Source organism: Fringilla coelebs, assembly GCF_963513975.1.
Source record: "Fringilla coelebs genome assembly, chromosome: 4".
Taxonomy (NCBI): Eukaryota; Metazoa; Chordata; class Aves; order Passeriformes; family Fringillidae; genus Fringilla; species Fringilla coelebs.
In genome coordinates, this window is record NC_140032.1 from 2872638 (window position 1) to 2884156 (window position 11519).

The 11519-nt window shown below is 49.4% G+C and overlaps 1 protein-coding gene across 1 annotated transcript in view; it reads left to right on the top strand.

The window, feature by feature from the left end:
• Positions 1-9419, top strand: part of LZTS3 (leucine zipper tumor suppressor family member 3) — a 45505-nt gene extending 36086 nt beyond the window's left edge. The window contains exons 2-4 of the mRNA XM_084204479.1: positions 4642-5133; positions 6640-7470; positions 8556-9419. Of these exons, the coding sequence (XP_084060605.1) occupies positions 4681-5133; positions 6640-7470; positions 8556-9266 (1995 nt within the window). The 5' untranslated portion in view covers positions 4642-4680 and the 3' untranslated portion in view covers positions 9267-9419. The remainder of the gene's footprint in view (positions 1-4641; positions 5134-6639; positions 7471-8555) is intronic.
• The last annotated feature ends 2100 nt before the right edge of the window (positions 9420-11519 follow it).

Below are 11519 nucleotides of genomic sequence, written 5' to 3' on the forward strand. Positions count from 1 at the left end.
GAAACCTTGGTATGAGTTGGACATGCAGAGTTTGCCTGTCACAGCTGGGGAAAAGGACATTTCCCCCCAGATCTTCTGCATCAGGCATCAGAATTTTGCTGCCTCCGAGGCGAGGCTGTTGCAGGAAAGGCCAAGAGGACGCTGGATGGGATGGGGAGGTGGAATGTGGAATGTGTGGATTCCCAGTGTCCCTGCTCAGAGGAGTGTGTGGATTCCCAGTGTCCCTGCTCAGAGGAGGAATCTGTGGATTCCCAGTGTCCCTGCTCAGAGGAGGAATCTGTGGATTCCCAGTGTCCCTGCTCAGAGAAGGAGTGTGTGGATTCCTGGTGTCCCTGCTCAGAGAGGGAATCTGTGGATTCCCAGTGTCCCTGCTCAGAGAAGGAATCTGTGGATTCCCAGTGTCCCTGCTCAGAGAAGGAATCTGTGGATTCCCAGTGTCCCTGCTCAGAGAAGGAATCTGTGGATTCCTCATGTCCCTGCTCAGAGAAGGAATCTGTGGATTCCCAGTGTCCCTGCTCACAGAAGGTCACCCAGCCATGCTCAAGGGTGACTCTGCTCTCCTCCTAAAGGATGGACATGCTGATAAAGGCAAACACTTGGCTTCCCTCAGCCTCCCTGTGCTCATGGACAGGCTCAGCACCCTTGGGGATCACAAACAAAGTTTGTGAAACATTCCAACATGAGCTGTCAGTTCAGGCTCCCATGGGAAGGAGGCAGTTCTCATGGAATCATGGAATAGTTTGGTTTGGAAGGGACCTTAAAGCTCACCCAGTCCCTACCCCTGCCATGGGCAGGGACACCTTCCACTATCCCAGGGTGCTCCAAGCCCTGTCCAGCCTGGCCTTGGACACTGCCAGGGATCCAGGGGCAGCCACAGCTTCTCTGGGCATCCTGTGCCAGGGCCTCACCACCCTCAGTCAAGAATTTCTTCCCAATATCCCACATAACCCTGCCCTGTCAGTCTGAAGCCATTCCCTCTTGTCCTCTTGCCCCAGAGATGCTGAGACTTCAGGAGAAGAAATGTCCTGGGGAAGTTTTTAGTCACACATTCCCCCAAACCTGGAAAAAAAAAAAAAAGAGCGTGGTAAAATTATTCCTGTGCTCAAAATTTGATTTCACAGTTCAGCTGAGGAACAACCAATGTAAAACCTGACTGGGAACTGGAGCTGGCCAGAAGGTACAAATCCAAGGGTTGTTGTTCTCAGGGAAAAAATGGCCCTTTTTGGCAAACAAAGCTGTACTGTCAGGGAGCTCTTGGCACTTCTGGAATCTCCTTAATAACATATTTGTAACACTTGTCTGTATGCCCTGTTTATCAGATCCCGGGTTTGCAGTAAACACAAGCTAAGAACAGAGGTTTTTTTCAGAATATTTTCTTGGATGATTCCCAGTTAAAAGAAAATGCTTCTTGTTGTGTTGGCTTTTTTTTTTTTTTTTTCCCCTTTTGGAAGGATCAAACTTTCCAGTGACCTCATCCCTGCCCTCAGAGAGTCAATGTAAATGTGCAAATGTCACTGTGAAATTTACCCAGTGAGGGAAAAGTAACCTGGATTTCTTCCTGGCTGGCTGGGGAGCACTGCAAGGAGACAATGCCACATCCTTGTCTGGAGCTGAGACCTTCCAGCTCATCCCTCCCGTGGTGCCTGGTGTCCCATAAAATGAAGTCACAGCCTATAAAGATTCCCAAAATCACTGAAAAGCAGGTTACTCCTAAATTAGGAGGACAAAAAGTCTTCCCTTCACTCATAAAATCCCAAGGCACCGTTGGCTGAGCGTGGCTTCAGGTGGGTGTTCTCCATCCTTCCTCATCGCCCCGCAGCCCAGCCGAGTCTCCAGGTGCTCAGCAAGCACCTGGACTGACCCCTGGGCATGGTGCACTCATGAGCTGTCAGTCTGATGTTCTTTGGGAAGTGTCTTTAGGGTGTGGCAGGGTCATGAGCCTTTGAGTGCTGCTCAGAGCACGTGTCCCAATGTCACATGCCTCCTATATGACCAGACCCTGCCACTCCTGGCTGCTGGCAGAGGTTTTGTCACTTATGGGCAATAAACACTCGTGTTTTGGCTGTGGGGGATGCCCCCACGTGCTCATGTGATCCTCCTTTACTGCCTGGTCTTTAGACTTTCATCAGGGAATGGCATGAGATCATCTGCTGGGGACAGAGGTGCAAACTCAGAGGGACCACAGAGTGCTCACCTAATGCTTGTTGATCATAAAATCCCAGAAATGGGATTACAAATGATCATAAAATCCCAGAATGGGCTGGGTTGGGTTGGAAAGGACCTTAAATCCCATCTCAACAGCTCTGTGTCCTCTCCCTCTGCACAGCAGTTGCCACATCTGCCACTCAGGCTGTACTTTGGTCAGGGCAGGGTGCTGGGAAAGGAGGGGGAGAAGCCTCCAGAAATGCAGTTTAATAAAAGCAAAGTTGAGCAGCACAGACCCTGCTTTAACCTTTTTAATTCTTTTTCCATTCCATTATTAGTGCAAATAGCAAGGCCCTGTGAGACACCACGTGGGAGCTGAGCTCCAGACCTCAGCTTGCTCTCCAGGGAAATAAACCCAGCTCTGCTTTACTCAGGGAGGGCTGAATGAACATCCCTACCCCAAGGAGAGGGAGAACCCCACTGAAATGGGGATTTTCTCCATCTCCCCTTCCTGCAGGTCCTGCCTGACTGCTCCCATCCTTGAGCCTTTCTCCAAAGGGCATCACTATTTTTATCCCATCCACAGGGAAACCTGCAGCTTCTGCTGCCCTTAAGTCTTGCTTTAGCCTCCACGCTGTCAGGATGGATTATCCTGGAAATCCTGGAACTGAGGGTGCCTGAGACAAAAGAAAAGCATCAATTCTGTCCCATGGGGACCAAGTCAATGAACTCAGCAGGGCAGGTGGGCAATGGTCAGCTGAGTGCCCACAGCTGACCACAAGCCACTGACCTTTTTTTCCTCCAGGTTTGGTTCAATCACTCAAAATTTGCAATGCTCCTTCTCCCTTCCTTCAGGTAATGAGATTCTTGGCTGGTACAGGTTCAAATTCTCCATCATTCAATGAGGCAACAAAAAAAAAAGGTTGTTGTGGGTCTTTTATTTCCTTAAATAAGATTTTACACCTTTGTGTAAAAGCTGATGAAGAGCATCTAGACAGCTGAGAATTGGTCCCAAGGAAAATTGGTCCCAGGACAACCCTAGTGAAAGACAGCTTTTGAAAACATTATTTGCATGTTATCCATGTCCCATCGCCTAGTTTTGGCCAACCCAAGGCACAGCCTAAGCAAGAATGAAATGGAGAAGGGGAATAAAGATTTAAAAGCAAATTTAGGATGACAGCTGCACAAAAAAAACATCTTTTTATAAGCTCAGGTTTGGGTGAGCAACAATCCCAAGAAAGAGATGGAAATTGTGTTGCTTAAACCCTGTGGTGTCATCCCTAAGGGATGTGCAGGAGAGAGCACCTGAATGAACCAGGACCAGGGATGGAGACCTTCCATCCCCATGGGAACACAAACCTACTCAGACCTGGGAAAAGTGACAGAAATAATTCAAGCTTGGGCACAGCAAATGGTTGTGTCTCACCAGTGCCATAGAACTGTGCCTACTAAAATCCATGCAACTCACTCCCCTGGGAACCACAGCCCTCGGATTGAGAAGATTAGGAGCTCCTTTTGATAACAGTGGGGGGGGTTGGGGAATGCTGCTCCTCCAAGGGATCTGGGGATCCCACAGGAGAGGAGAACCCCATCACCTGGGGAATTTGCTGGGTCCCCAGGACGAAGGAGGAATTGGGAATCTGACTCCATGTTCTTAGAAGGCTAATTTATTAATATAATATAATATAATATAATATAATATAATATAATATAATATAATATAATATAATATCAATTATATATAATATAATTATATATAAAATTATATTATATATATAAATATACATTATATTATAATACATTATATATTATATATTGTATATATTATATTTTATATATAATTATATACAATATAATTATATATAAAATTATATAATATATAAAATATATATTATATTATATTATATTATATTATATTATATTATATTATATTATATTATATTATATTATATTATATTATATTATATTATATTATATTATATTATATTATATTATATTATATTATATTATATTATATTATATTATATTATATTATATTATATTATATTATATTATACTAAAAATATACTAAAGAATAGAGAAAGTATCTTACAGAAGGTTTAACAAGATACTAATTAAAAAGTCGTGACTGCTTCCAGAGTTCCCGACACAGCTGGCTGTGATTGGTCATTAAGTAAAAACAATTCTCCTGTTGGATAAACAATCTCCAACCACATTCCAAAGCAGCAAAACACAGGAGAGAAAAAATGAGATAATATCGTTTTTCCTTTTCCTCTGAGGCTTCTCAGCTTCCCAGGAGAAAATCCTGGGCAGAGGGATTTTTCAGAAAATATGACAGTGACAATCACCAGGACATAATTTTGACCCGCAAAGGGCACGGCACTTTTTTTCCAGACAACAGTTTCAATCACCAGGACATAATTTTGACCCGCAAAGGGGCACTGCAGACAAAAGTCACCTCTCTAACAACCCTTTTTCCCCCCCTCCTTGTCCCAGTGCCACTGAGCTGCGCCTCCACCTCACCCCTACGCTGCCATGGCCACGCTAGAGACGCTGCCCGTCCTCAGTGACCCGGCCTACCCCAGCCCGGAGAGCTTCCACGGCTTCGCCCCGCGCTATTCCCAGACCATCCCCAGGAGCGCCATGGGCAGCGTGGGCAGCGGGGTGGCCAACGACCAGGAGTTCGCCATGAAGAGCGTGGGCACGCGCACGCAGAGCGGCGGCCGGCCCGCCGACGGGCCCCGCAATGGCTACTCCGGGCGGGACATCTCCCACCGCTACTCGGGCGAGGAGAAGACCTACAAGTCGGAGAAAGTCTCCAACTCCCTCTACATCAACGGCGAGGCGCGCAAGAGCGAGAAGGTGAAGGTGGACATCTGCGGGAACGTGACCGCCAACAACGAGAAGAACCTGCCCCCGCCGCCGCCCCAGTACCGAGAGCCCGGTAACCCACCAAAGATTTTGCCCATCTCCGGCAAACTGGACCAGGTGAGGACCTCCTGGAGCAGCTGGGTGGCCGTGGCACTTCTCTGGAGGCACAGGCCAGGAGGCCATGGGTGACGGTGCCATTTTTGTTTTGTACATTTTGATGTAGAGATGATGTAATTCTTACGACTCTCGGGGGCGATGTTAGTACTTGAGGAACCCAAGAGCAAGACCACAGGTCTTCCACACACAGCTCATTGAAGTCACTGGCTGTTCCAACCTCCCTGAGATGTTGTGCTTACCTCCCTGAAGGATGGGGAGGGAGCTGGGGTTGGTCCCTGTTTGTAGGTCCAGCATCTGAGTCCCACTCTTGTTTTGTGTGTTTTGTGCCTTTTATAGGCAGTTTCCAACCACCCACTGACACCTAAAGCTGTTGTTTGAAAGCAGCCACGAGCATCTGTTTGCAATCCCAGTGCCCCTTGTGAGGGAAAAGGCTTGGGAAGCACCCCTGTAAATGTTATCTCCCAGCCCAGCCCATCTTCATGGCTCATACTGGCTTCAAGGCAGCAAAAATCTCCCAGGCCTGGAGGAAGAGCACCCCAGAGCCAGCAGTGTTTTATGTAGCCTGCTGCTCTGCTCCAGTGACTTCCATAATTTGTGTCCAGTATTGTTTCTGCAGCATTTGGTGGCCTTTTCTCCTGGGTTGTTAATCCAACAGCCCCTGCAGTCCATCTCAGTCTCGCACTTGGTCTCCAGCCTCCAACCTGTTCAGTGGGGCTTTTTCTGTTTCTCCTGAAAGGCATTTTCAAAATATTTGCTTCCTCCTGTTTAATTTTCACTTAAAATCCAATCTGCCACAGGGGAGACTCAATCCCATTTTGAGGAAAATTTTGTTTCTATTAGTGCATTGATGGGGTAAGGAATATGCAAGGCTTTAAAATCCTTTCTAAATCCCTTACAGCTCTGGTCTATTGTCCCCCAGCCTTGCTTATGCCACAGAAAACACAAATTTCAAATGAAGAGCAGCTCCAGCATGTTCCTTGCCTGGTGTCACTGCTGTGACAGCTCCTACCTGCTCCTGTCTGAGGACAAGCAGGACATGAGGTCCCCACAGGCACAGGTCACTGCTGGCAGGAGGGAGATGTGACGCTCCTGAGGCCAAAGGGCTGCAAATCCAAGGGTTCAATTCAGCTTTCAGCAAAAGGGCAATGCAACCTCAAGGCTAGAAATACAAACAGCAAAAATTAGAGTTATTTTTGGTCAGGTCTGGTAAACAAGGGGCAGCCCTCCTTGTGACAAGCACTAAGAGAACCCAAGGAGTATTCCAGAGAAAAATCATGCGGGTTTGGGGTGAGTCAAGATGGTTTCCTTTCAGCTGGGGGAAGAGAAGGCAGTGTTGCCTTTCGAGTGACCACAGGTCCCTCGTGTGCAACCCCAAACGTGAAACAAGGTGGGATAAGGAGCCAGCCCCAGCTGGATGAGCCCCACCCTGCGCCGTGGTGTCTCTTTTGTGTGTTGCTACCGAGCCTCCTGCCGTGTTTGATGCCTGCTCCTTTTATCTTTTTGCAGAGCAATGAGCCCTTAGTTAGACCCTCAGCCTTTAAACCAGTAGTTCCTAAAAACTTCCATTCCATGCAGAACCTCTGCCCGCCGCAGAGCAACGGGATGGCAGAGAACAGAAAGAGCTTGAACCACGCCAACAGCAATAGCCCGTCCGCGCCCAAGGGCGGGCTCGACAAGGGCAGCCTTAACAGGACTACAAACCAAGGCGGGGGGCTCTCGGATTCGGGCCGTAACTCCCTGACCAGCCTGCCCACCTACGGCACGGGCTACAGCCAGCACGTGGGCCCCATGAGCGCCTCCACCAGCCACATCAACCGCATCGGGACCACCTACGTGGAGAAGAACATCGTGGGCTACAACGGGATATCTACCTCAGACAGCGGGCGGTCCTCGAGCAAGAGCACCTCGTCCTTCAACAGACTGAACCATCTCAACGAAACCATGCCTTTCCACTCGCCCTCCACCGACGACATCATCCAGGACCTGGAGGACCGGCTGTGGGAGAAGGAGCAGGAGGTGCTGCAGATGAGGAGGAACCTGGACAAGAGCGAGGCGGCCATCTTCCAGGTGTTCGAGGAGAAGCAGAAGATCTGGGAGAGGGAAATGGAGGACCTGAGGCAGAACTATGCCAACAAGTTGCAGCAGGTCTCCAAAAAGGCGCAGCGGGCTCAGCAGGCTCTGCAGCTCCAAATCTTCAAGCTCCAGCAGGAGAAAAAAAAACTCCAGGATGACATGGGACAACTCCTCCAGCAGCGAGAGGAGCTGGAGAAGAAATTTGTGGCTTTCAAGAAGGAGCAGGCTGAGTTTCTCCCAAAGATTGAAGAGACCAAGTGGGAGGTGAGAGCGTTGTTGTAAATGAGGTTTCCATTGTGGAATCTGGTGACCCAAAGTGTCTCCCACATGCCCTAAGTGGAGCCCAAAGATAGCAGCCATGGGTTGGTGACCTCCAGGTAACAGGTGACACTTGTCACCTCACTTGTGGCCTGCTGATTTCAATTAAGCTAAAATAAGCACAACTTTTTGTGCACACCCTCCTGTGCTGGTTAATAATTTGACTTCACAGTCTGGTCACTCCAAGTCGTGACATTCAAATCCAGTTTCACGGAATACAGGTCTTTCCACACAGGTACTTGTGCCTGCCAAAAATGGGCTTAAGTCTGTTTTAATTAAATTCTTTTACCGTTTGCATTTGGGCAAACCTTGAAACCAGTTTTCAGATATTTGATTTTTTTTAAATTGAAGATATAAAAGCAACTGAGCTAAGAATGACATTGATGGCCATGTTTACCTCATGTTTTCAATTGCAACACACTTTTTTCGGTTGTTAATAAGTTGATCTCTCTTAAAAGGCTGAAAGACACATTCCTCTTTCTAGTTCTCCCGTTGAGTCCTACATAACTTTTTCCTACTGTTCCTATTTTTAGAACATTTCATCAAGGTCTGTTTGTATAGCCAGTGCTAACATACCATTTTTTCAGCTTGATCATGTGAAGAATTTTAATCCTTCCATGCACAGGCTAGAAACTTTAAATTTATTAAGAGTGCAGAGGCAAAACATAGCTCTAGAATCCAGACGAGCTTATTCTGCTAATCCTGATGGAAAGTCAATGAAGCTGGGATTAATTAGGCTCTGAAATGTGCCATTTGCAGATGTTCAGCAGAAGGTTTGGGATGGAGCCGCCTGGGTTTGTGGGTGGGAGAGTAAGATGAAGGCAGGAGCAAAGCATCTGGGCTTGGCTGTTTGGGCAGCTCCAGCTGGGAACAGCATCAGATCCCTGAAGGAAAACACAGAGGTGGGGACAACCTCCAGGTCTGTGGCATGGTGAAGGCTGGGTCCTTGAGCAGGGTCGTTTCATGGGCAGTTCAGGGGACAAGCAGCTCCTCACTGCCCCCCACCAGCCTCACGAGTGCTCTCCCCACAGGTGTGCCAGAAGGCAGGTGAGATCTCCCTGCTCAAGCAGCAGCTGAAGGACTCCCAAGCCGACGTCTCCCAGAAGCTCAACGAGATCGTGGGCCTGCGGTCGCAGCTCAAGGAAGGTAAGAACTTCCTACGGGAGAAAGAGGAGCAGATCCTCACCCTGAAGGACTCCTACAGCTCCAAGAGCGTCAACCTGGAGATCTGCGAGGGCGAGCTGCAGAGGAAGATGAGCGAGGTCCAGGTGCTGAGGGAAAAACTGAACCACTGTGAGCTGGAGGTCTCCGGCCTGAAGCGGACACTTGCCAGCATGGGACCCGCGGGGTCTTTTGGCGGGGACCTCGGGGAGAAGCTGCGGGACCCGCTGGCCTGCGAGAGCGACGAGGCCAAGATGCAGCGGCAGAGCGAGGACAGCGTGAACAGCCTGAGGAGGGAGGTGGAGAGGCTGCAGACGGAGCTGAAGCTGGAGCGGCAGCAGCGGGAGCAGCAGGTGATGGACTTCGAGGAGGAGCGGCGCACGTGGCAGGAGGAGAAGGAGAAAGTCATCAAGTACCAGAAGCAGCTGCAGCTGAACTACGTGGAGATGTACCAGAAGAACCAGCTCCTGGAGCACAAGGTCAACGAGATGAACACCAAGGCCACCAGCCCCCCGCACACCGAGGAGAAGAAGACATGGACTCCCTCCAGGCTCGAGAGGATAGAGTCCACCGAGATCTGAGGGGGGACTGAGGCGACACAACAGAATTTTTTATTGCTGTGCATGTACTGCCTACTCAAGCCAGAGATCTTCCGAAGGATAATGCGCTCCCGCCGGAGCGGTGAGAGCGTGCTCCCACCAGGCTCCATCACCCTCACTCTCCACTTCTGTGCTCTGTAGGTACAATAACTGTGGATGTGCGTTGGTCTTCTATCGATAATGCCACATCTCGGCTGGGGTTTTTTTCCTAGTACAGCTGGTGAGGGTCAATTGGCTCTTTTGTAATCTGCCCTGACTGTTACTTCACTAGAGGCTGCCACCCCTTCTCCTACAATTCACCCTTCTTTGGTTGGATGTTTTGGAGGGTTGTGTTCGGCTTCTTTGGTTTTCCAAGCATTTACGCGCAGCAAAACACTTCAAAGTGGCAGGTTTGTTGTTTTTTGGGTTTTTTTTTTTCCCCAGGACGTTTTTAGCCACATTGGCTAATGGAGCAAAGCTCTTGGGATCATGAGCAAACTCAAGTGTTCTGCATCAAGTATCCTGTCTAGACGGTGGTCTTAGTGAAGTCAGTGCGAGCTTTGTCACTGATTTCAGTGAAACCAGACATATCTCTACCAGACAACTCCCTCTTGCCCCAGCTGCAAGAGGTTAGGACATCCTTGAGGAGCAGGATGAGCCTGTCCTGGTAACAGAAGCCAACAAGGAATGATGTCCCAGCAGGAGCTTCTCTGGAGGCTCAGCAGAGCTTAACACATGCTGCATTTTCACTTCCTTGTGGTTTCCTCCTGCAGTTCCACTCCTCTCCCAGGTTGTGACCAACCCCGGGAGCAGAAATACCCTCCCACCTCTGCCTTGGCCCCCTTACTCTACACCCAAGCTGGCTACAGCAAGAAAAAAGCTTGGAAATCCGAGCTAGTTTCCCTTCCCAACAGCCCCCTAACTTCCCAAAGTCAATGGAATCGAGGTTTGGGGAAGCCTCCAAACCCGTGGGATGTTTATGCAAACTGAAGCTTTAGCAATCCGCCCCAGAAGTGGGCAATTGTGCCACCCTGTCCTCAAACGAGTGACACCTTGGTGCACTCTCTTGGGCCAGGGTCTGCTTAAAAACAGCACTCGAGCCTCACTCAGGAGTTGCGGGGGGGGCACAGCAGCATCACAGCTGGATTGCAGCGGTCAGCCTTCAGTTCTGCCATTCCAAACGGCACCCACAGCCATCCCATGGGGCACCCCACACCCCGGGGATGGAGAGAACAACTCGCAGGCCCAGCTCAAGAAAATACTCAGCTCCTAACTGTGAGCATGAAGAAAGTCATAAGAGGGGAAAATGCTTAAGATCACGCAAGTGCTTATGCCCTGGCAGAATAATAAACCAAATCCTACGTGCACAGTCACTAAGGCAGCAAAACCTGGCATTCTGCCTGAAAAGGTGGGCAAAGGGAACTCGGTTCTTCCTGTCATGGACAGGTTTTTACCACAAGTCACAATAAAGAGAAGAAAAACGTTGCAAAGTGGAGTTTGCACTGGCCAAAGGATCAATAGGATTTGGGGTTTTGGCTCTTTGCCCTGGGGAGCAGCTACAAAAGTTAGGATTAGCACTGGGACATCTTGAAATGTCTGTGAGGTGACTCCAGGGCGAATTTGGCCAGATCAAATTTCATGTGCACACCAAGGAAGGACCTGGAGGCATTGAGGGGCTGAAGACCTTCCAAACAAAAGCCCTGAAGCTGCACACTTGCCATGTTCTGTCTCCCCAAAGCTCTCCTGTTCACGACCAGGTGTGACCATCATTTTGAGAACAAACATTGTTGTGATGAGCTCCAGACTGAGCAGAGTGGAGACTGCAGTTAGCCCCAGCAGCCCAAGTCATGGGACAGTGCTACCAGCCAGGAGCTGGTGGTGGCTGCCAGAGATCCCTGGAGCTATTGAAAAGTGCCAAGACCAGGGCATTTCAAGACCCCAGTTGACAGCTCCTCTCTTTTCCCACCAGTCCTGCCCATGTCTTTGGAGCTGGAGGAAGACAACTCATGGAAAACACCAGGGCAGCTCAGGCTAAGCCCCTTTCCCTGAACCAGCCATAAAAGGGAGGTTAGGCCAGGTCTGACCACTGATGGGTGTGGGGAAGAGTCCTACTGCAAATCCTGAAGATGCTCCAGCACTCTTGGACATCAGCCCATGCACCCCAGCAAGGAAGGAGTGCAGCTGCCTGCCAGTGCCACACAGCTGCAGACTTTGCCATGGCAGGGAGACAGCCACGTGCACCTGGCCAGGCACATC